This window comes from Fusarium tjaetaba, assembly GCF_013396195.1.
Source record: "Fusarium tjaetaba strain NRRL 66243 chromosome Unknown NRRL66243_c0000213, whole genome shotgun sequence".
Lineage (NCBI taxonomy): Eukaryota > Fungi > Ascomycota > Sordariomycetes > Hypocreales > Nectriaceae > Fusarium > Fusarium tjaetaba.
Genome location: NW_023501409.1, coordinates 27,309 through 51,361, shown reverse-complemented (window position 1 = coordinate 51,361; position 24,053 = coordinate 27,309). Strand labels below are relative to the sequence as shown.

At 49.8% G+C, this 24,053-nt stretch overlaps 10 protein-coding genes across 10 annotated transcripts; 5 read left to right on the top strand and 5 right to left on the bottom strand.

The window, feature by feature from the left end:
- Nucleotides 1-973: 973 nt before the first annotated feature.
- On the top strand, nt 974-2,525 carry FTJAE_9410 (neutral amino acid permease; the record flags this gene model as incomplete). The annotated part of the gene is made up of 4 exons (XM_037356330.1): nt 974-1,096; nt 1,151-1,604; nt 1,653-2,044; nt 2,097-2,525. 4 exons carry the CDS (start codon nt 974-976, stop codon nt 2,523-2,525), a joined length of 1,398 nt encoding a protein of 465 aa, XP_037203516.1.
- Nucleotides 2,526-2,698: 173 nt separating this feature from the next.
- On the bottom strand, nt 2,699-3,706 carry FTJAE_9409 (dihydroorotate dehydrogenase (fumarate); the record flags this gene model as incomplete). Its single annotated transcript, XM_037356328.1, has 1 exon — nt 2,699-3,706. The coding sequence occupies one exon, from the start codon at nt 3,704-3,706 to the stop codon at nt 2,699-2,701; it is 1,008 nt and encodes a 335-aa protein (XP_037203515.1).
- Nucleotides 3,707-3,932: 226 nt separating this feature from the next.
- Nucleotides 3,933-5,423, bottom strand: FTJAE_9408 (oxidoreductase ordL; the record flags this gene model as incomplete). The annotated part of the gene is made up of 1 exon (XM_037356327.1): nt 3,933-5,423. One exon carries the CDS (start codon nt 5,421-5,423, stop codon nt 3,933-3,935), a length of 1,491 nt encoding a protein of 496 aa, XP_037203514.1.
- A 479-nt stretch (nt 5,424-5,902) lies between these two features.
- FTJAE_9407 (uncharacterized protein) lies at nt 5,903-7,309 on the bottom strand (the record flags this gene model as incomplete). The annotated part of the gene is made up of 1 exon (XM_037356326.1): nt 5,903-7,309. The coding sequence occupies one exon, from the start codon at nt 7,307-7,309 to the stop codon at nt 5,903-5,905; it is 1,407 nt and encodes a 468-aa protein (XP_037203513.1).
- A 5,059-nt stretch (nt 7,310-12,368) lies between these two features.
- Nucleotides 12,369-13,577, top strand: FTJAE_9406 (tetracycline resistance; the record flags this gene model as incomplete). Its single annotated transcript, XM_037356325.1, has 1 exon — nt 12,369-13,577. One exon carries the CDS (start codon nt 12,369-12,371, stop codon nt 13,575-13,577), a length of 1,209 nt encoding a protein of 402 aa, XP_037203512.1.
- Nucleotides 13,578-14,091: 514 nt separating this feature from the next.
- Nucleotides 14,092-15,021, bottom strand: FTJAE_9405 (tetracycline resistance protein s; the record flags this gene model as incomplete). The annotated part of the gene is made up of 1 exon (XM_037356324.1): nt 14,092-15,021. One exon carries the CDS (start codon nt 15,019-15,021, stop codon nt 14,092-14,094), a length of 930 nt encoding a protein of 309 aa, XP_037203511.1.
- A 799-nt stretch (nt 15,022-15,820) lies between these two features.
- On the bottom strand, nt 15,821-16,861 carry FTJAE_9404 (uncharacterized protein; the record flags this gene model as incomplete). Its single annotated transcript, XM_037356323.1, has 1 exon — nt 15,821-16,861. The coding sequence occupies one exon, from the start codon at nt 16,859-16,861 to the stop codon at nt 15,821-15,823; it is 1,041 nt and encodes a 346-aa protein (XP_037203510.1).
- A 1,101-nt stretch (nt 16,862-17,962) lies between these two features.
- FTJAE_9403 (aminotriazole resistance) lies at nt 17,963-19,590 on the top strand (the record flags this gene model as incomplete). Its single annotated transcript, XM_037356322.1, has 2 exons — nt 17,963-17,984; nt 18,032-19,590. 2 exons carry the CDS (start codon nt 17,963-17,965, stop codon nt 19,588-19,590), a joined length of 1,581 nt encoding a protein of 526 aa, XP_037203509.1.
- A 1,178-nt stretch (nt 19,591-20,768) lies between these two features.
- Nucleotides 20,769-22,147, top strand: FTJAE_9402 (zeaxanthin epoxidase chloroplastic; the record flags this gene model as incomplete). Its single annotated transcript, XM_037356321.1, has 2 exons — nt 20,769-21,064; nt 21,112-22,147. 2 exons carry the CDS (start codon nt 20,769-20,771, stop codon nt 22,145-22,147), a joined length of 1,332 nt encoding a protein of 443 aa, XP_037203508.1.
- Nucleotides 22,148-22,945: 798 nt separating this feature from the next.
- On the top strand, nt 22,946-23,851 carry FTJAE_9401 (7alpha-cephem-methoxylase P8 chain; the record flags this gene model as incomplete). The annotated part of the gene is made up of 1 exon (XM_037356320.1): nt 22,946-23,851. One exon carries the CDS (start codon nt 22,946-22,948, stop codon nt 23,849-23,851), a length of 906 nt encoding a protein of 301 aa, XP_037203507.1.
- Nucleotides 23,852-24,053: the final 202 nt, after the last annotated feature.

The window sequence follows — 24,053 nt, the reverse complement described above, 5'->3', positions numbered from 1 at the left end:
CATGAACTGAGGTTTACTCACTGACCAGGGAGGAGAGATAATGTTGTGATTCTTGTTGGTAGCGATACTGATTATCATGATGATGATGATGATCCCTTTTTCTGCGGCCGTAAGAACTGGACTCTGCGAACGAGTCTCGGGCCGACCGCAGCCTCAAGTGGAGACGGCGTCAAGTGCCGAAATCTGCCTGCACAATCTCCCATGTCAAGCCGAGCCAAGCAAGCAGCAGCAGAAGTAGTAGCGGATGTGGCGTCAAAAACTTGGAGTAACCTGTGCCTTCTCCGCACTGAGCAACTCACTCTCTCCCTCAAAAACTTGGGGAAGAAGTCACCTTACACTGCCATCATACCATGACCATGTTTCCTCCTCTGTCTGTTACGTACAAAAAACATCCCTTGCCACCCGGGGCCCCGAGATTTCACCCCAGGAACAAACAGTCCTTGTCTTCGGTTCAACGAGATTGTGAAAGGTGCTTGTTTAGTTGGAGTCGTGAAGTTGGAGCGAGAATAGCCGCGAGCTGAATTGGAGAAGCGGAACCGCTAACCTGACTCTGTCTAGTGCGCCCTGACAAAAGGGGAAAAGTGTGGACAAACTCTGCAGAAAAATTTGACGAGGGACGGTATTTCTCGGCTGAAAGAGAGAAGAAGTCAATGATTGACCCGTTCGAGATAAGCTACAAACTCGGCCCGCTCAGCATACTCTGCCCCCATGGGGCCCTCGTCCGTGAATCAAAAGAACTCACTCCCCTATCTCTTACGTTATCCACTGGGATCCATAAACGGAGATGCGAGTCAGTTTGGGGTAGAGCAGATCAAATGTTCCAACGAAACCCTTTTACGTAGTTGGGTGGGAACCAAATACCCCAGATGAGATGGGCTCCAGATATATAAGCGTGCCCCAGACTCGGGTTCCCCTTCTCTCTTTGTCTATCCATCTTTTGTGTTCAAGCTTGTGAAAGGGAAGAACTGCAATCATGAGCCATTACGATTCGGAGAATCATGCCCCTGAGCCTACCAAGCATCACGGTGAAGAACCCGGCGTCACCAACGATGCTGTCTTTGGAACAATCACCGAGGATGGTCCCAACTACCGAAACGTACGTCACCCCAGTACACACAACAACACCAGAAGACACAGCTAACGAGAGCAGGTTGGTTGGCTCGGAACCTCAGTTCTGATGATGAAGTCCCAAATCGGTCTCGGCGTCCTGTCAATCCCCGCCTCCTTCGACGCCCTCGGTCTCATCCCCGGCATCATCTGCATGCTGTGCATCGCCGTCATCACAACCTGGTCAGACTACATCGTCGGACGGTTCAAGCAGCGACATCCCGAGGTCTACGGCATCGATGACGCAGCTGGTCTTGTGTTTGGACGCTTTGGAAGGGAGTTTTACGGTATCTCGTACTCGCTTCTTACGATTTGCATTGCGGGATCTGCTATGCTTGGTATTTCGATCGCTTTGAACAGTTTGAGTATGCATGGTACTTGCACTGCTGTCTTTGTGGCTGTTGCTTGTATTGTTGCCTTCGTTACCGCTTCGATTCGAACTCTTGATAAAGTCAGTTGGCTTGCTTGGGTTGGTCTCGTCACCCTCGTCACATCCAGTAAGTCTCATTATCAACTCAGATAGAAACATCCCTAACAAATTACAGTCTTCGTTGTCACCATCGCCGTTGGTGTTCAAGACCGCCCCGACCTTGCCCCCAAGGATGGTGTCTGGAAGTCCGACTACAAGCTCTTCAACACTCCTACCTTCGCTGAGGCCATGTCTGCCATCGCTGCTTTCATCTTTGCCTACTGTGGAACTCCCGTCTTCTTCCCTATCGCTGCTGAGATGCGAGAGCCTAAGCACTACAAGAAGGCTTTGATCCTTTGCCAGAGCGTCGTCACTGTTGTTTACATTGTTGTCGGCATCGTTGTCTACTACTACTGCGGTACCTACGTCGCTTCCCCCGCTCTCGGATCTGCTGGAAAGACCATCAAGAAGGTCAGCTACGGTCTGGCTCTCCCTGGTCTCATTGTCTCTGCTACACTCTACACTCACGTAAGTTCAATAACTTCACTGTGAAATGACAATTGATACTGACAACTGGAAGGTTCCCGCCAAATATGCCTTCGTTCGCCTCCTCCGAGGCTCTAAGCACCTCACCGCCAACAGCTTCACCCACTGGGCCGTCTGGCTCAGCTGCACCTTCGGCATGGCCATCATCGCCTACGTCATCGCCTCCGGCATCCCCGTCTTCGGCGGTCTCGTCTCCCTCGTCGGCGCCCTTCTCGGAACCCTGCAGTGCATGCAGCTCTTTGGCTGCCTCTGGCTCTACGACCACTGGGCTGAGGGCAAGGACAAGTCTCAGCGCACTACCAAGTGGACCATGATGGTCGGCTGGTGTATCTTTGTTATCGTCCTTGGTACCTTCCTCATGGTTGGTGGTACTTATGGTTCCATCAAGGGTATTATCGACTCCTATAACGTGAGCGGCGGTTCTGCTGCTTGGTCTTGTGCCGATAACTCCAACTCTTCTTAGAGGGCACATGGATGGTATATGTTTAGATTTAGTTATAGATGATTTATAGATGTTAAATGCAAGCGTTGATAGAGTTTAAACAATGGCCAGCCGCGTCTCGTGAACATGAACAGTCTCTTCCAAGTCTCTTAAAGTTACTGAGTATCAGGCACTACCCTTTACGGGTTAGCCACTCACAGCTTCTCCCTCAAAGAACTCACTCTCCACTCCCCCTTCAAATCCCTCTCAATCCTCTCAAACACCCCTGGTCCTTGCTTCCCCAAACCTGTCCCCACTGCCACGGCATAAGCCCCAACGCTCCTCATCCTTCGATAACCGTCCCCGTCACGTACTCCACCGACCCCGATGATCTTTATATGACTCAGTTCCGGGACTTGGTCGAGCATCTTTCTCAACGTTGACACGTTACCTAGTGCAAGCGGATGAAGTGGCGGACCGGCCATGCCACCAACACCAGTACCAGGCAATTGGGGTTCTAACTTGTCGTTTTCAAGAATGAGACAGGACCCGAGAGTGTTGGTGGCGGTGATGAAACTGAGGGACGATGCAGTTGGAATCAATGTCTCAATTAAGGTTGCAAACTGTCCATGGTGAGTGTAAGGCGGCGTCTTGATACCAACAGGCAAAGAAGGATTCTTCGGCAGCAGATCGAGATATTTCTTGAGAGCAGTACCGCCGTACGCAGGCGGTGGAGCGCCTGGGATGTTTGGACAGCTTAAGTTGACCTCCATGGCCAGAGGGAAAGGAAGGGCCTTCGACGCAGCCTCGATACGAACATAGCTCTCTTTGATATCCCCAGGCGAGCCTGTAACACTAACGATGAAAGTCTTTCGCAGCCCAGGAAGGCGACGAGCAATCTCTGATAAGAAGCCGAGGTACCCATCGAGGGTGATGGGACTGTAGCCCAAGTTATTCAGACTCGCTGAAGCAATTTCGGTGTGGCCGTTTGGCGGGATCTGGTTGGACGAAGTGCCTTGATCTGGGGTCACAGTCCCGGGGTTGAAGAAGAGATATTGGTGCTGCTCATGCTGATGACCGAAGCCATTGATAAGCGATGTGCGGGTTGTGATAGCGCCTGTCGATGGGGATAAAGCGATTGCCAGAAGATCGTTGATGTCGGTGGCCCATGGGGTTGCCGAGTTTAGTAAAGGCGGGTTGATCGTTAATTCGGGTGGCGCCATAGTTAAAACGGGAGCGATTGGAGCGTGAAGTTGAAATTGAAGACGAAGATGAAGATGAAGATGAGGGGCTGGAGATTGGGGTTCGTGATGATAAGAAGCGCATTATGTAATCACGAGACAGGCCTTTCTCACTATGGCACTTGGTGAGGTTGCAAACTTAGTTCGCCCATCTTTGTTGGAAAACAAGTGAAAGTGACTCTTGAATCTGTAATTTTTACTAAATACTTCATAACTCGTCGTTGCTCTGTACCTCCCACGCTCGCTGCGCCTTGAACTGCTCAGGAAACCACTTCGGCGTCTTGCCCTCAGTCATCATGTCAACCAGCGCCTCAGCACTCCTATAAGCCCACGCCATTCCGTGTCCGTTCATACAAACAATAGCCCACAGTCCATCTTCAGCCGGAACCTCGCCGACAAGAGGGAACCCATCCGGCGTCTCACACACGATACCCGTCCAGTCCTGAATAACCTTCGTTGAACCGCCCCAGTTCTCATACCCGTATACAGTGCGCGCTGCGCCATGGAGGACGTAGGCGATTTGCTCGTTGATGGCTGTATCGTCGGTGATGTATCGTTCGCGCGTGGGAGACATTTGAGTTGAGCCGCCGATTACAACACTGCCTGCGTTTTTGGCACCTGGGGGCTGAGCGGCGATGTAGACGTTACCGCTGTGAAGATCAGGAACGCTATTGCTTCGTCTGAAGACTTTGTTATCGGTCGTGTTGGCGGAAGGTGTCACGGCAGAGACTTGGTTGCGGACAGGCATGGTGAAGTTGGTGCTTGCGATACCAGGGTGAAGAGCAGGAGTGAAGCCGTTGGTAGCGAGGACGACCTGCTTGCTCTTGACGGTTCCTCGGTTCGTCTTGACTTCCCATCTTGCTCCAGCCTTGGTCTTCTTGCCGAGCTGGTTGAGACTAAGCGCCATGGTGTTTGTCTGTAGATTGAGACCCTTTTCGAGGCTGTACTCAAGCATCCCGCAGACGGTATGGTATGGGTTCTGAGTATGGGCTTTGAAGGTCACAGCTCCCACGATCTCAGGCCATCCCCAGTAGTCGCGAGCATCCTGGCCCTTCCAGATAGTCCTCTTGTTCTTGGGAACGTCATTAGGTCGTCGCTTCTCAAGATCATGCTGAAACTCAATTGACTCGACGGCTGTCTTGAACGAATCATCAGTCCAGTACAGACTTGCGGTCTCGACATCGGTGAAATCGCTTGAAACGTTGTGTGAGCGGACAAAATCGCGCACGTCGTTGACACAATCCTGCTCCATGTTGGCGATTCGAAGAGCATCGTCCTCGCCGTATGTCTCGACCCACGCCTTCACACCATTGTAGTCACCAGGCTTGCAATGACCCCCATTGCGACCCGTCGCGCCTGAAGCTGCAGTTCGCGCTTCAATCATCAGAATTGACAGGCTTGAGTCGCGATCCAACAGCTTGTGTGCTGTGGCGGCACCTGAGATACCCGAACCAATGATGACATAGTCAAAGGTCTTCTCCGTCGGCAAGTCCTTGGTGGTGCGGAGGTTGGCGATGCGGTGAGGAGGGTCCTGCCAGTAAGACTTTGTCGCGTTCGGCAGAGGCAGTCCAGGAATCTTGAGAGGGGACTCATCAGGCGTGTCGCTGCGCAAAGAGTGAGGATGCGCGACGGCGAGAGAATTAACGCCTGAAGCCAAAAGGATGCTAGCTGTTGCCACCTGACACAATGAGGACCTCATGATTTATGATTGGCTTGACCGCAGAGAACCTTGGAGGAGGGAAAAGGTGAAGAAGCCTCGCTATCGATCTTTTATAACGAGTCAACGTGACAAGAAGGATCCGGACTTCAATTGTAGAACCGCACCGAGATTCGCTCAACAATCATGGAGAAACATGACCGCCTGATAAGCGTCGGTTCCGTATACTCAATCAGGAAGGACATGATCAAGGTTCCCCAACTTTGAGTGGGATCGGCGCTTGTCGTGCGGGGTTCACATCCTGGTTGTTGCAATGTTAGTATCACGGTCACTATCTTATTTCCCTCACAATGGTACGATTGGAAAATGGATTCATGTACTTACCTTTTTATTCAACTAGATTTGGTTCTCAATAAACTCCAGACTCCCAAGTACAAAGCGCCCAGCGTCAGCCATGGGGCTACGTGGAAACACCAAAGCTAACCTCTTCCCCAACTCGAAACAATGCAAAGCGAAAACACTTACAAGCCCATGGCATCTGCAGCAGATGGATTCGCGGCTCTGAGAGCAGACTTGACCTCTTCAATAGGAACGAACCACTTGCCCTGCTCAGTAATCTCCCACCAACGACGGTTGTCGCCACGCTCAATGATCAGTCGTCGCCAGATCTCGACGGCCTCATCACAGAACTTCTTTCCAGGTGCACTCTGCAACTCGGGAATTTTGACGTCAGCCGTATACTTCATCCACTCAACTCGAGGGTCAAACCGGTTGTTGATGATGAATTGATGGCGTCGTGGGCCAAACTCTTCAGTCAGCTCCTCACATTCTTTTTGGTAAGAGTCGGAAGCGAGGCATGACACAGCACTGTAGAGTCTGAACAAACCTTCATTCTCGCTCTCCTCACTGTGATGAAGACCACCAGTGAATGGCAGCATCTCTTGGATATTGGTGACCGCCTCGGCAAGATTGTTCAGGGCTTCTCTTTCGATCTCATCGGTACAGTAGTCGTTCGAAAGCAGATACGCCTTGATCTTGTGGACTTCAGCAATGCCTTCGGGATAGTCGAGGCCTTTGAGTCTCTCACCATAACCAATGAAAGGACCAAACTTTCGGCCGTAGAACTGGGTGTGAATACCGGCGACGATCCACTCCATGTTTGACACAGCGCTGTGTGTTCCTCGAGGCAGATCAGAACCGAAACGTCTCCAGAGCTTGCTCCTAGCGGTCAGAGGCCCTTCGTTAACTGGGCGGTACATGAGAAAGTTCTCAAGGAGAGAGGTGGGGCAGTAGGATTGCATTGCAAGCTCGACTGCGTTGTCGGGTACTGTCTCTGGATGACCTTGGGCCCCAAACCGATCCTGATAAAGATCAATTACACAGCCATTCTTGCACAGTATCCCAATCATGTCACAGATGCCATCTCGGAATTCGTCGGCAAACAGTGAATCTGCGGTCCATTTGATCCATTCGACCAAGTGGTCGATAGGAGGTCGTGGAGACGGGTCAGAAGCTGAAGAAGCCCCGACAGCGTGAAGTGTCTGATGTAAGAACAACTTCAAGTTATTCAGACCGTCTTTGGTATCCTCTTTAGATTTATATCGCCCCGCAAAGCCCGCAATGACTGAGTGTTCACCGCGGTTTGGGTCTCGACTCTGCGTAGGAATCCACTGGAAAGAAGGCTGGAAACCAAATTTGAAGTAGCCTTTCAGCGTGAAAGGGAATTGCCCTTTGCGAAGAACGCTTTTCAAGATCTCGGACTCATCGCGGGGTTCTGGAAGGAACAATGGACGAGCGCCGATGACTTCTTTCATGATCTCGTCCATATCAGCTCCTTCGAAAGAGGCCTTGTTCAAGAATAAAATAAGAAGATGCTCGGGGAGGAAGTGAAGGAGAGACTTTCCGTGCATCTCGAAAGTGTGCGACATGGTTGTTGATTTCGAAGTGAGGATGTTTCGGTAATTCTTTGTGTTTGTTTGTGTGGGTATCGTGGTAAGTTGATGGATGTTGGTGGCTCGGAAAGATCTGTGGGAGGTTCGCAAGGGCCTTATATAAGTTGGCAAGAGAGCAGGACTTGGGCCAGAAAGCTTGCTTGATAACTCGATCGTGTTCCGAAATCTGTTCGGATGTTCGCCATAATCATATTCAGTGGGTTTGGCTGAACAAAGAGACCGTTGAGGATTAGCGAGACTCACGTGGTTAATTGCAGCGAACACTGGAGCCAAGCTCTGTACAGCTCTTGGTGCAAACAGGTTGTTCAGTTTTCAATAACGAGATTATGTTGAACGCCACGCGACGTAAGGCATTCCATTGGTCGTTGCTGAGATCAGTAGACAACACACGAGAAACTGACTCCAAGACTCGCCTTGAACTTTCTCGGTTGGTCGAAGACTCATAACATCTCGTGTTCAGACTTGTCTCTGATGAGAGAACGTAAGAGCCACCTGCCACTGGTCGACATAGTGCTGGGACAATGATGAACTTGAGCGCTTGTGAGACTCTTCCACCTCGAACATCTGAGGTTGTAATTCGCCTGGCACCTTCTTCGAACTATCTTTCACTTGAAAGAATGGAGCAAAGGACTGGTCGATGGTGTTTTCTTGTGAAATTTCTGTTGTGAAGTCCATGGGGGCGATTCTACAAGGCAGACAATTGGCTGATGCATAGAACGTCGAAGCGCTCAGCGGTCCGGTGACGGGCTTGGGCTCAATACCTAGCGCACGAAGTTCGAGACCGGTCCAAGAGGCTTATGTCGGTCGTTCAGAGTGATTGCAGTAGGTCCTAGACGGTTGATAACGCAAGCAATGGCGACAAGGCAAGGTCATGGAGTTGGTAGTTGGCTTGCGGTAGCGCAGGGCACTAAAGACCCTGGTGGGTTGGTTCAGCTTGCTTAAGGTGCTGAGAGAAGGCAACCGCCCCCCAAAAGCCATATCACGTGTTGGGCTCTTCCCATCCAAGATCATGACCCCCTTCCCCTGCGTTATTGCTTGCGTCATCGTCCTCCGCTTCTACAGACTCGTACAAGCGAGACTTCATCATTTCTTCTCCATCTCGTCCGCTCGATCATCGCCAACAGCCATCAAAAGTGCTCACTAATCCAAGCGCATCGTCTACTCCCTCCCCGAACCAATCACCTGAGCGCCAAAAGCACAAGCATATATCCAGCCCTTCACTTCTCCCCCCTCATCTTCTCGTTTGCCCATCCCGTCGAAAAACAGCACACCTGCTGCCGCCGACATCGAATGTCCATCCATGTACCGTTCCAACGTCAGCCCAGTCGAAACACAGCGACTCTTTTGAAGCTGGATCGAGATCCGAGCGCTATGTTGCACCACCCATTGCGAATGCCACCGCCGACTCCTGCCAAGATACCAAGCTTCCATCAGCAAGCCGAACAAAGACCAGTCCAGGGGTTGGAAGGCTTCGAGTTCAGAGAGCTTTGACGGAGTCGAACGTCCAACAGGTTACATGTTCAGCACCCGAACACTCTATTTATGGGAAGAGAACAAGAAAGGAAGAACGGGTGAACACCAATCGACAGAGACATCTACTCCCAGACGTCCAAGGTTTACAGAATACGCCCTTCCAGAATATGACACGAAGTGCTCAGTTCCTCACGATTCTCTTCAGTGATGCTTGGGTTGAGATAAGCTCAGCACCACCCTCAGGGTCCGAGCTGTATAATATGCACTTTACATCCTCGTCTGGAAAGGCCGCCAGGTCAAGACTGGAGACCACTCCCCTGAACAAAGTATCAAAGACCAAGGCCACCCTCATGCAAGCTTCCTCCAATCGTCTGGACAGTGTGCTAAGTTAAACACACGGCGACAGAATGCGTACCGCCAATTCCGAAAGCCTATTGCCAAAGTCATACATCTTCGAAGAGTTTCTTCAGAGTTTACAAGTCACGGCCAGTTCGACCCAAGGGTGCAACTGAGCCACGTATTGTGACAGGGAGGTACAGCAATCGTCCAGCAATCTTTAGCCTTTGGCGAAGTCTGCTGAGTCGTGGCCAGTCCTGCTCAGGGGCGTGACTAGGCGTAACAGGGATAGAGAACGTTATTGAACACGGCTAATGAGAAAAGGAATGCCCCTTGTCCAACTTCGACTGAGCGTTGGGCCAGTGTTGAGTCAGTGTCCAGCTTCAACTGAGCGAGCATTGAGCCAGTGTTGCCGAGTCTTTCTCAGGGGACGACTAAACTTGGGTCGATGACGGAATGGCGATGAAACTGGGCTCGCATTACATTCACGCTGGCCCGATAGATCTCAAATAATTTGGGAGACGTAACCCAAAGGGGAGGAGGTCACGACCGATGCCACCAAAGTTGATCAGTGTTACAAAATACTTATCAACCATTTACCTAGTGCTCTTTAGTCGCAACCCTTGGCCCGGAGAATCTCTTGTCTGACCAGTCGACCCAGTCTCGGCCGAACCGTTCCGTTCCGATGCGACTCCGACCCCCCAATCGTACCCCGACAAGATTAAGAAGTCAGAATCCATGAGACGGACGGATGGAAGTGACCTTAATCACCAATCGACTACTTTCGATCGCGAGGGGCTATATTTCAGTAACACTGGACTGACTAAACTGAGGTTTGTGCACCTCCTCTTCCATACGCCGCAGGTATTGACCTCCTGTGGTACAGTATTTCTTGACTGGATTCATACCGCTCTAGAAGTCGTTCGAGACACATAAACATGGAACACCGCGTGGATGCGGATGAGACAGAAGATATGATACCTACTGGCACAAATAGGGACGGGGATGCTATTAGGACTTGGAATTCTGGCGACCTAGTGTAGCTGCATATGGGAAAACAGGAGGGATTTGTCCCTGAAGTCTACCTATCCTCCTTAATATACTTCTGGACACCCCGATGGATCTTCTGGGCATCCCGGCTTTATGGAATGGATTCGAGATGAGGATGAGAAACCCAAAGGCTAAGCCCGAACTGTGATATCAATTCGTTTACTGGCAAATATCCATGCTCCATAGCTCCTTGATGTCTTGAACTCGAACCTAACTCTTCCCATCACTTGCCCTAATCCTCACTACATATACACCAACCAATATCGTGGCATTTTGTCTTGCAGCTTGTTGTATTAGGCTTTACTTCATTGTCTGCGCGAACAAGAAGCCTAACCGCACGTTCAACGGCAAAGCGTTTATAGGCTTCCCTGGCGTTAAACTGGTAATTGGGGCCAATGCTGTTCGGATGTATGACGTGCCAGCAGATATAAAGTAACCTAGAATCGAATTGCATACCAAGCTTTGTGATGAAATCCTTCGAACTTGGGTAATCATCAGCGCGTCTGGCGGTAGAATGGTCCCAAGAAATCTCGATATAGTCCGCATGACAATCTCGATATACCGTAGTAATATCTTGCCTGGGGGTTGGAACCTCTTGCAGTTCCTCGATGTCAGGTATCAACTTGGAGGGGTATCTAGTCCACCGAGCCTCTTTGTCGATGAGCCAAATGTTGTCAGGGCCATCTTGGTGTCTGTTAGAGGCGCGGTCGATAAGTAGTTTTGCTAGGAATCCCCGAGAAGAGTTTTCTCTGCTTAGGCGGTCCAAGGTGAATGGGAAATCAAGGGACCATAAAGGATCATACTCGATGGCAATATTCTTGATAAAACGTTGTACAAAAGTTCCGAAAACATTAGTTGGTATATATGCCCGGGGAGTATAAGGATCTCGATATATAGACCGCCAATTGGCTGTCCTGATAGTAAAGATGTCCCGAGTTGGATATACCATCATGTGCCATCTTTCGTCATCTTCTCTGATCGTGACAATCGCAGGGCGCACTGCGTCTTCTCCACCAGACCAGTACGCACCATATTCCCAGTTTAGCCAATGGGCATTCAAGTGTCGGCCCATCCTGAGCCAGTTTTTGTGGTGTGAGTGTTTTCGTACAACTTCTCTCGACTCCTTGCAGGCCCTCCAAAGGCCTCCATCTATCAGGCAGGCGGACGTGTTGAGCTGTTGACTTGACCTTACAAGACTGGGATCTGGAGACCAGTTGCAACTCAAGGGCATCACTTGATCTTTGTGGACGTCGATATACTGAATACCGCGGTCGTGTGATGTGGATGGAAGACAAGCAGCCTTCCAAATTAGAAGCCTCAGTTCGGCGGGCAATTTGTTAAAGAAGTGAAAAGTAGACATTTCTGGAGTTTAAATTCCCCGCGGAGTCTTGGGTTAAGTCAGATAAGGGGGGGAGATGGGAACCTTTATAGGCAAAGAAATAAGTAACTTTCGGCTAAAGCTCAAAGAGACTCCAATGGACTGTAGTTACTTATAAGCCATACGTTTATACATGTCTGTGAACTTTATCTTGGGATAAAGTTGAAGCAAGGTTCATCAAGATTCCTTTGAATCCAGGAAAGTGACCATCTTTGTTAACCGGATTACAAACCAACAGAGCCTGGTATGGCATGCCCCTAACTTCCACGGCAGAAACCGATGGTGACAGTTCGGACTCGGGATGTTGAGCCACGTCGAAAAACGGATATCTCAGGTTGAACATGAAGCATCGCAAGGCATTTCGTCATAAAACTGGCTAATCCGTCCTGCATGCCCCTTGACATGCTGTTCTCAGGCCATTGGCTGTAGCAGCCATGGTCACGGTGAGTTGGCGGTTCTATGAGATGATTGGCTGGGATGTTTTGCGAATGTGCATCTTGTGTTACTGTCCCTCGATTCCGTTTCCACTGGCACTGGCACTGATGTTTCCACTGCGAGGTGGACTGGTCGATTCACTAGCAATGATGGGCCACATGTTGATGTTCACAAAGACCTGACCTTCGCGTCTAAATATTCTCTCTTCTTCACTCTTCAAATTCACACTTCACCTCCCATTTCACTTTTTCTCGTTGTCGTCCTCGAAGTTTTGTATAGCAGTATTTGATCTTGGCTTATAGTGGCGTCTAGGTATGCTAAGCTATTATCATGACATAACATGTCTAACATACAGTAGTTACTATGGCTCAAGATTCGCTTGGAATTGCTGCAAACCAGTATCTCTGGAGTACCTCAACTCCAGCAACATATCCGACATCTCCCCAATTCTCACGACTCCCGCCAGAGCTACGAATCAAGATTTGGAAGTATGCCTGTCTGCCTTGCTCGGATTTTGAGGGTGGACTTCACTACGTCACCGTGGATGCCGTGGATACCTACGGCTCCTGGAGTGAAGATTTTGTCCATCCGGTTATCGATGACCCGAACCTCGAAGGTCACGATTACGGCTATGAAGGCAGTCGGTATGTCGCTATGAGAGCCCTGGAGTGCCCATGGGGGAAAACCGGCAATTCGCTATCTCCCGTCAACCCCCTCAACAAGTCAGCCTATCTCTGGGACGCAGGTCTTTGGTTGGCCTGCAAAGAATCCCGCGAAGTGGTCTTGGAGCATCTGAATTTCAAGGAATGGCTTGCATGTCGACAGCAGCCCCTCCGAAGAGACCAGCGTGCATGGTACTACAAAGATTTCCCCTCTGCTATTGTTCCTTGGAACAATAACGAGAAATGGTGCCCGCTGGTGAAGCCGTGGAGTGACATCTTTTGCATCGATGCCTCCAATCTGGAGGCCCTCCCCGGGAGCTCTCTCAAAATGATGCTGTTGGCCCCCTTCCTTGGGACCAAGCAGTTCACAGTTGTTGGATATTGGAACATTGCTTTCAAGTTCGACCGCAGTTGGAACGACAACTTTCCTTCTAGCTGGGACGATCTGATGGGTCGTGAAGACTCTGTGCGAAGCCGAGTAGCGACGTCCCTCTTTTACCAAGTACCCGCGGTTAATGATTTTCCATCCCTTTGGCTCATCGACGACAACGTCCGTTGGATTGCCCGATCTCGCGAGAAGTATTCTGCTGTGTGGCGCGACCTTCAAGACGAATATGTCGAGATCGACTGGGATCAAACTCGCAGCAACGTGGTTGATGGCGCTCTGGGTGCTGTATCCAATTTCATTGATGCCCTTCAACAACTTGCTGACAAGAAACATTACTTCTACGACTCGAGCCCTATGTCTCTGTCACTCAGACTTCTCGTTCGACGAAAGAATCAGCTGCCGGGGTGTATTGACGACGGTGTTGAGAGTAGCAATGGAAATGGGGACGATAGTGAGGACGAAAGTGAGGACCCAAGCAGCGATGAGAATGATGGGGGTGACAACAGTGACGAGAGAGATTAGTGAATGGATCCTCAGCACCAGGAACATGGATATCAGAGAATGTCACGTATTTGGGTCTCACTCCAGTGAGCAACGAGAACAGCGTATTTGTATTTGGCCGGAAAGTCGAACGGAGTATTATGTACTCTATGGTAGTAGTGCGCCAGAGGTTATGAGATAGAGCAGATACCCAAGCGCAGAACAATAATCATCCGACTTTGAAATCCGACGTAATAGGCTCAGATTCTTCTTTGCAAGCGGTGTCATGGTAACATCAACGGATAATAAGGTTCTGGCACTCGCATTCTGTAAGCATTTTACCAAAACAGAGGCAATATGAATCTTAGTTTTAAGTCGTCGAAGCTATTTAACAACATGAAAAAGGTAACATCAAAAGGAGAAGCTTAATCTCATGCATGGCCAACTTTCAAGAAGGTGAGAGGATCCCCATTTCTATCTAAAGGTGTTCATAATCGAGCTCCATCGTTGCCTCCGCCACAGTATCCAGAACCCCATGTTAGAATCCTCCTCATCCTCAACCAGCCCTGTCTGTAGAAAAGTCGTTTTGCATGTGTCGACGTCGAGAAGCAAGAAATACGACATTTTTGGATATTTCAAACTCATCGTAGTCTTGACACGGACACCAGTGAAAATTGCCATGCCCATTTTCGTTGGCCTTGTAAAGATCATCGAGAGTACTTATAAACGTTTTGGCGTTTTCAAGGACTCCATCGAAATCACGTGTCCCGAGACAGAGACGACTTGGAAACTGCGGGATGATCTGGACATATTCTGTATCGTAATGATGCCATGCGGTACGGGAACCCTTATGGTGGTCAAATGTCTTCAAAATGATCCAAATGTTAGGCGTTGTCATTCCATGGCGTGATTTGTTGTAAAGAAGACAGGAGAGAAATCCCCGGGTAGACTTCTCCCACATGAGACCATAGTAACTTTTCGGCATGTCTCTGTTCCAAGATTCGTCAAACTCAAATGCAATGTTGTCGATATCCATCATTTGCGATCCTTTAGGGCTCAGGCCTGGGATTTGTATTTGCCAAGCCTCATCATGGTCCTCAGGAGTATTAAAGCTCTTTGACTTGATGCAAAAGATATCATGCCCCGCACACACAGGCAAATACCAGTCCTCTGTATTTCCAAGGATATCGATTTTTGCGCAATCATGGTCGTCGATCCTTGAATGTTGTATCATGACGTCCCGCGACTCTTTGCAGGCTTTCCATAGTCCCCCATTCATCAAGCAGGCGGAGTCGTTGTCTCCCTCTGCAAGACGCGCCGTGAATTCGTAAGAAGGAGAGAGTGTGCCTTCGGTAGAGGTGGGTTCAACATCAATATAGTGTATTCTATAATCAGATGGATGGTGACAAAGACAAGCTGCAGTCCAAATCTGGAGCCGAAGCTCAGTTGGTAGCCTCGGGAATGGATGGAATGAAGATGCCGCCATTTTGACCAGTTGTCCGTGGGTGGAAGATTCCGTATCTGTTTGTAGTAGGAAGGCGGCGGAAGTGACAAGAGGGTGTTTCCCGGAGTTCAGGCAAGGCTGCGTAGTATTGAGAAGTGGGAGAGTAAGGGAAGAGAAATGGAGCTCTCTTATAGACAACGGAAAATTTTATCGTGACTCATGGCCGAAAGCCCATAATAAACTTTGTTTGACAGCGAATGGTTGGCATTTTGAGTTTCTCGAGTGGAAGTTTGCGTTGCAACTTTATAAACTTCCGCAGCATTAAAGGTCTACAGCTCTTGAAGCTTTAGGGTTCTGAAAAATAGCTTTCGTCTCTCAATTCTATGGGTACCGTTCTCTTGTGGCAAACGAAACTTGGAAGCTAAATCTCAAATGTACGCAATGGAGGGCCGATTCTTCTTTGACAGCGATGGCATAGTCTCCAAAAGAGAAGTGGTGCTTGCATTAACAGTATAGTTCGTTCGTGGGTCAGAGTGCACAATTTAGTAGTTTTGTTCACATTATATTTCAAGCTCACTAGACACGCGGCTTTCTTAATGTCTCTTGCTATTTGCAACTTTAAGGAAAGCTTTGGTTAGGAGTTACAATCGTGGAAAGGACAGTATTTCTGTCTGACCAAGTTCTATCTGTCGGAATAAGCTCACAGCCTCGCAAGCATGGAGCGATAGGCGCAGGGCTAAGGGAGATAATCCTCACATGAGACCGAGTGCCTCTCAAGGCCAAGCAAAGCCCAAGTTGTCAAAGCTCCCAGTATCTAGGTTGGCCCTTGCATTCTCTCCTTCTACTCGATCACCGGGTCCCACATACCGTCCCAAGTAGATCGTACCAACGGAAAAGGTGTGTTAACATGCGGGCCCACACAATGCTTAATTCGCTTGTCCAGACGAGCGAGATATCGGATGCAATCGCTGAATTTATAGTCTGGCCTTACATATTCCCAGTCAACGAAGTGGTCGTTCTTGGCATTGGGACGGTCTGGTTCGCAGACTTCGCAAAGCTGCTCAATCTTGTCTATGAAGCTTCTAACATTTGCAAAAGCTCCATCGGATTCGTGCCAATCTTTACACAGAAAGCATCTGTAGTACGGCTGAGCTAGGGCATAAAGTCTGTTATAATCTTTACAAAACGAGTATCCAGTAAAGTGATCCTGGGGAAGGCAGGCTGTCCATTGGCCAGACTTTTCAACAAGGTAAACCTCGGGCTCAGTAGCATACTTGAAGAACGCTTTATAGAAAAAACGTGAAAAGTATGCTCTGGTAGAGTCCTCTGATGCTAGATCCGAGTAGTTTCTTGGAAGATCTATATTCCAGGTAGGGTCGAATTCGAACGCGATTCTCTTGATGTCCACATTTTGGGGTCCTGTAGGGCTCAAGTGTGGGATGGCTACCCTCCATAGCTTATCATTTCCGCCAAGAGCTTTCCATTTCCAGCTCTTCGCTTTGATACAAAAGATATCTTTAGTCGGACAAACAGGAGCATCCCAAACCCCTTCATGCTCGCGCATGCGGAGCCTCGCAGGGGGAAGGGACAGATTTCCATAGGGTTGGTTACGCCAGTATTTTGATACAGCCTCCGGCGATTCAGAGCAGGCTGTCCATAGCGCGTGTACCAAGCAGCCCGATTTGTCATCTCCTTCGGCAACATCGACCGTGGACCTGTGATATGCCAAGAGCGTATTGCTGTCAGAGCTAGGCTCGACGTCAATGTAGTGCATCCTAGCTTTGTGACGATTGTAGAAGATGTAGGAGAGACATGCTGCGTCCCAGATTTGCATCCGAAGCTCAAAGGGCAGTCTTGGGAATTGATGAAAAAAGTAGGCCATGTTGGTAAGGTGTTCAAGCTTTGGAGAGTTGGTAGTTTCGTCTGATAGGATAATGGTTGGCTTGACAAGAGATGAGTCTCGAGTCTACAGAAGATTCTTCAAGAAGGTGAGCGAAACATAAGTGAAAAGCACCCCCTTTAGAGTTCATGAAAAACCTTGGATTTTGGTGAGAGGCATGGCTAGTGACTCAATGCCAAAAGTCTAAAACAGCCTTTTACCCATTTACAGCGAAATGGTGATGCGTTGAGTGTTGTAGGTGAAATGAGTTTATGCCACAACGTGACAAACCTCCACGCCGCGAATTACTTGCGGCGCTTTAAACTTTAAATCAAGCAAAATGTACCTCCTTTCTCAAGATCACAGGTAACGCCCTCTCTACAACCAATAGGACTTGGGAGTTTGATCTGCCGCGTTACTCACCGGTCTGGCGGCTCTCGACTATCAACGACTGGTGGTTCTGCCTGACAACTCAGACCGGCAGAAAGGGACAACTATCCGTTCCATTCTGTTCTCTCAATTGACAGCGACAATGAGCGTTGATCACATGTAGGTAGCCTGTTGTTTCTACCGAGCCTTATGTCAAGTCCGTCCCTCGGAGACCGAGAACATCCGCAGCTGATGGTGTAAAACACCAGCATCTGATAAGAGCGGAGTAATTCATTCCCGCTTGAAACACTATCCATCACAGTCCATTAGTAACAATGTTCACGATCACCATCATTGCAGTCGTATTCATCCCTGTCCATCACCTGCATCACCGTAGCATTGGTCAGTTACCATCCCGCCTGACGTAGCATCTCCACCGATAAACTAAAACTCAAAAACCCGATTCCTCAGCTTTGCCAAAATCGGATATACAAAATGTCACATTTCCGACGCTAATCGCGATAATCTCCCATCTCGGATCTGGAATCTGCATTAATAATGGTGAAAATGCTGTAGTGGAGATCTGACAGCGATGGTTGCAGCTTCATTGGCTCGGAAGTACGGATCTTCGGATATACACAATCTTTCGGACTTGCTCGCCGCTTTTTATATACAACGCTCGTCATCCCTTGATAACGATGTTCTGGACAGTTCAGACTCTGAGCATTATCCAAAATGATGATGGAAACAGAGAAAGGTGAGTTACTGCGCTGCTTGTGTTGGGGTGGAGGCTAATTTGGGTAGAGCAAGGCTTTATGCCTGATCCCGAGAGGGACGCGCCGTCGGATAACAACACGCTCACAGGGCCCGACGAGGAAGCCATCTCAAGAACAAAGTCCAACATCTCAATAGCCGAGACGTTCTCGCTCCCACATGAGATCCTCTTCGTGGCCATCATTTGTATGGCGCAGTTCATGACGCAAGCCGCGCTGGGAAACTGCCTCAACATCATCCACATAATCGGCGACTCATTCAACCTCACTAATCCCGCGGAGCTCAGCTGGCTAATCGCCGGATTCTCCCTCACCGTCGGAACATTCATCCTCTTCTCCGGCCGCCTCGGCGACATCTTTGGCTACAAGCGCCTCTTCCTCATTGGTTTTGTCTGGTTCGCTGTTTGGTCTATGATCTGCGGACTGGCGAGCTACTCTAATCATGTTCTATTCATCTTTGCGCGGGTTTTTCAGGGTATTGGGCCTGCGCTGGTGATGCCGAATGGTCTGGCTATCTTGGGCGCTTCGTACAAGCCTGGTGGGCGAAAGGCTGTTGCGTTTGCGCTGTTTGGAGCTTGTGCACCTGGTGGATGTGTTTTTGGCGCGTTGTTTGCTGGGCTTTTTGTTCATGGGGATCCTTCTTGGTGGCCTTGGACTTACTATTCTTTCGCGCTTGGGCTGGCGTTCATTGCGCTAATGGCGTACTTTATCATCCCTGATCCTCCTCACAAACTTTCGTCTGCGGATATGAGCTGGGGAGACATCCTTGGTCAGCTCGATCTTCTCGGCGCGTTCACTGGTATCACTGCCCTGGTCCTCTTCAACTTTGCCTGGAACCAAGCCCCCATCGACGGCTGGGACAAGCCTTGGGTTTTTGTCCTTCTCATTGTTGGAGTGCTACTTGTTCCTGTCTTCTTCTACGTCGAATTACGCGTCGCATCGCATCCTCTCATTCCTTTTGACGCTCTAACTAGCGACGTCGCCTACATTCTCGGTTGCATCGTCTGCGGCTGGGCTACCTTTGGTATTTGGGTGTACTACACTTGGCAGTTCTTCCAGATGCTCCGCGGCGCCTCACCTCTTCTTACGAGTGCTTGGATGAGCCCGGTTGCTATCTCTGGGGCCTGCGCCTCACTGATCACTGCGTGGCTTCTGCATGTCTCGCACCCTGCTTTAGTCATGCTCCTCGCGCTCACAGCATTCACGACTGGTACTATTTTGATGATGACTGCGCCTGTGGAGCAGTCTTACTGGTACCAGTCTTTCTTCGGCCTTGTCATCATGACCTTCGGTATGGACATGTCGTTCCCCGCCGCGACTCTGATCCTCTCCAACTCTGTGAAGCGAGAGCACCAAGGTATTGCAGCAAGCTTGGTCAGCACGATTGTGAACTACAGTATCAGTCTGGGTCTTGGATTCGCTGCTACGGTGGAGGTCAACGTTACAAATGGTGGAGAGTCGAAGCACGAGCTGTTGATTGGTTATCGTTCTGCTTTTTACATGGCTGTTGGCTTCGCCGGGCTGGGACTGGGTATCAGCATTATCTACTTCCTCAAAACCAAGTGGTATCAGAGGAAGGGGAAGCAATGAACAGGGGAGCTATAGAACTGCGGTCTCATGGGCGTATGCATGTTTACGGAGGGAAATTGATAGATTATGACTTTATAGACACGGCCTATGGCCTCACGATAGAATTCATTTCACATCAAGAGCATTTATCAGACGAACCACCAGTCGCGTGCCAACTTGTCGACGGGGATATCTTGTTATGTTGTTCAGGGAGTCTGGCTGTTCATGCTGTGTCGTGGTTCAGACTCGGGTAGCGGCAACTGGTTTGCCCCAGTGCCATAAGATGAGCCCCTGCAACAACATCGCGTTCTATCTCGTTCACCTCAATGACAAATGCCCGCGGGAATAATGGCTTGCTTGCTCGGGGTAACATATGATGCGTAGTTCTCCCGCATGCGAGTTTGACTTCCCGCTTACCCTGCAATGCTCCCCCTAAGCCCTGCTGAATGGTGTCGTCATAGGGCTGATGGTCTCCCGAATGCGAAGTGGCCCTCGAAATGCGAGCCAATCACATTTTTCTCGATCGCTAGCCGTTGATGGCTGCGGAATCAATCGGCGCTAGGACAAAATCCCCTGAACGTACGTGTCGTTTTGCGAGTGCGATAATCGAGTGCGTAATACCTTCATTCCTCCGAGTGCTATTATCCTTTTTCTCGGTATTGTCATTGCGTTGGTGATCAGATGCATCGCTAATGTTCGCATTGCCAGTGTTATTGTGCAGAAGCAGTGGGGTACCTAGGCAATCCCCGAACTGAGAGAGGAGATGGACTGGCGTCTCATGAAATATTGGAGGAATCGTACAGTTTACCAATAACTATTCTAATTTTATGATTATTTCGGAGACGAAACGGCTTCCGAGGCTGAGTCAATCCCGTTTTTATCGCATCGTATCGCATTCGATCTTGGTTGATCCCAAAGTCAAGCTTTCGTCGGTGATGCGCTAATCCCCTTTTGGGAACCCACTCGCATGGATCCGAGTGCGAAGACACGGGCACTAGCTAAGACTGCAGCCTCAAAACAATGCGAGATGCGGGATTGAGCAGTGGCACAATAATATATATATCTGTGTTCACTCGCTTCAAGAACATCTTCTCCATCACTACTCAAGCATTCAATCAACCAACATTCTATACACATAAACACTCTTATCCTTCAGCGACGCCAACCCCTTACCTACCCAGCAACCCAAGAACCAAAACATGCCTACTCAGCGCTTCAGAGCAATCATCGTCGGAGGCGGCCCTGTTGGCCTCACAGCCGCTCATGCTCTCTCCCGCGCCAATATCGACTTCATTCTTCTTGAACGTCGCTCAAGCGCAGTCATTGACGCTGGCTCCAATCTCGTTCTCAACCCCATGGGTCTTCGCGCTCTTGACCAACTTGGCCTTGCTGCTCCTCTCGAGCAAGTCAGCTGCCCTCTTGGTCTGATAAAGCGCCAAGATCACCAGGGCCGCGATATCGGAGACGCGTACTGGTTCATCCTGTTCAACAAACTGTGAGTTTCACCCCCTCTCCTGAGATTCCTTCAACTAACCAGCCCAGACTTGGAACTTTCCCTCGTGTAGTCAGCCGCCACGACCTCACCAAAGTGCTATACGACTCTTTCACTCCTCTACAAAAGAGCCAGATCCTCACCGACAAGAGAGTCGCCGACATCATCCCCAGCGAAACCGGCGTTCAGGTCTCCTGCGACGATGGAACATCCTACGAGGGATCCATCGTCATCGGAGCAGATGGTGCTCACAGTTTTGTCCGCAACAAGATGCGTTCTCTCGCCCAAGACGCTGGCTCAGATTATGTCAACGACGAGAAGCCCTTCTTGACGACATTCCGAGCTCTCTGGCTGCGCATGCCTACCAAGTTCGCGGGCATCGAGCCTGGCACTACTTGTGAGACTCACGGTCCTGGTGCGGCTACACAGCTCTTTGCTGGTGAGGATTCTTCCGTCATGGGTCTTTATGAGAAGTTGGATGCGCCTACTCGCGATAGGGTGCGGTACACTGAGCAGGATCAGGTCGATCTTGTTGAGCGATGGGGACACATCCCCCTTGCGCCTGGCGGCAGACTCACCCTCAAAGATGCCTTCAACGCTCGTACTCAGTCCGGCCTCGTGAGTCTCGAAGAAGGTGTCGTCAACCACTGGAGCTGGGCCGGTCGTGTCGTTCTCGCAGGTGACTCAGCTCACAAATTCACCCCCAGCACAGGCTCAGGTTGCAACAATGGTCTCATCGACGTGGTCGCCCTTGTCAACCAACTCTACGCTCTTCGTCAAAAGTCCCCCAACCCAACTCATGCTCAACTCGCCACCGCCTTCCAGTCGTATCAAGCTTCACGTATGGATCCCGTTGTTGAAGCTTGCCGAGGCTCGGGCCAGGCTACTTCCAGCGCTACTTGGCAGACTGGTGTTTTCAAGTTCATCGACAAGCACATCATTGGCATCACAGCCATTCAGAACATGCTGTTTGGACTGGGTGCACCCAAGATGGCGCAGTCGCCGAAGTTGACTTTCATCAAGGGACCGGAGAGACATGTTGGCAAGATTGCTTGGGCGGAGCCGCAGGAGAACAAGGTTTACTGATGGACTTTGGATTCGGAATGGTTTCTTTGGCTTGTACTTGTAACTGCTTTTAGATGATTTAGCGAAGCGTACTAGACGGTAGACTTGATGATCAGTGCCATATCTTCAATAGAATGCAATGACAGTGCAATATGAACAGCATGACATCTTAAAATTCCCAGTGTGAGGAACCAGACGTTCAGATGTAACCCGGTCAGTGACGTTGAACCAAACTGTAAAGCAGTCCAATGGTCGTCATCTGCGCCTTTCAACCGTGCCTGGTAGCTGCTTGTCAGGCGTGTCCATACGCCGTCGAATCTTGTCGAATGCTAACGTGAGATGGAATTTTACATTGACTGAAAGAATGGAAATTAGTCAAATGTGCAAACGTTACAGATAAAAAATGCCAACGGCTGGGGACGACGCCTCCAATAACGTCGTTGCGCTCGGCAGATTGATAATCTGACTCAGTTAAGACAGTAACTGATTCTACACTATCGCCACTGTAAAGTGACGTGATCTGTTAGTGTTACAGCACGCTTGACAGCCCCGCAAACGTCATCGGCACAACCGAGCTTACAAATTTCATGACGATGACAAATAAATGACAGTGGGATACTCGCAAATAAAAGACGGACTTTTTACGCAAGATTCCGCATTGAACTACCGATAATTGGATATAAGAAACGGCCTTAGTTCAATTCGATTTCCCCATCTTCAACTTAAACCTGCATGTCACGACTTCTCAGAACAAGACCCATTCTCAAACAGCTCCTCAACCCCGCTCAACTCAGACCTTTCCACTTCACAACCACCAAAATGACAACCGGACTCTTCAACTACATCGATCCGACATCGAGTCTCGACGACAACGGAAACAGAGTCAAGCCCTGGGCTAAAGTCGACGTTGACCAGACTTCTTTTGAGCGCAGCCAGCACAAGCGCGACGTCGTGGACATTCGCAACGCCGCTAGCACTACCGCCTTTGGTGTAGATCTTTCTGGCTTCGATGTCTTCAAGTCTCCCGCCAAGGAAACAGAGTTCACTGACGATGCGGCTGTGAGGAATGGCTACTACGGCGAAGTTGAAGCGCTGCTCAAAGAGAGGATTCCTGAGATCAAGAAGGTTGTTATCTTTGATCATACTATCCGTAGGAGGGAAAAGTCGAGTCCCAGACAGCCTGTGCAGCAAGTCCATGTTGATCAAACCCCCGGCGCTGCTGAAGCTCGCGTGAGGCGACACACCGATCCTTCAGAGACAGAAGAGCTTCTCAAGGGTCGATACCAAATCATTAACGTTTGGCGACCGATTGGCCATCCGGCAACAGACTTCCCCCTCGCAGTCGTGGACTATCGCACCACAAAGCCAGAAGACATGATCAAAGTTGATCTTCTGTACCCCAAGCGCGAGGACAACGACGATGATGATCGTGGAAAGGAAGTCCTCCCTGATGCATCGACGCTTCGCTCAACGGAGGGGTATCAGATCAAGGGCGAGACGTATTCTGTTGCGCCGAATGACGGGCACAAGTTTTACTACGCGAAGGATATGACGCCTGAGGAGGTCATGTTGATCAAGTGCTTTGATTCGAAGAGTGAGGTTCATGAGGGTGGTCAGCATGGGTTGGCGGGATATACACCTCACACTGCGTTCGTTGACCCTGCTACGCCGGCGGATGCGAAGGGACGGCAGAGCATTGAGGTTAGATGCTTGGTATTTTACTAGAAACAGTGAATGGTTGGGACACTCGCGTCCCGGTGGCTCAGACGTAATACGTAGCCTTGTTTATTAATGACTATCATGAGATCTTCAACAAACCTGCGGCCTCATGTGATCTTGAAGCTTAAGCTTGTGGGTGGCAGTCAACTACACAGTTCACATCACTGACGACACTCAGGTTGGTGATGCGTGCATGATGAATAGCATC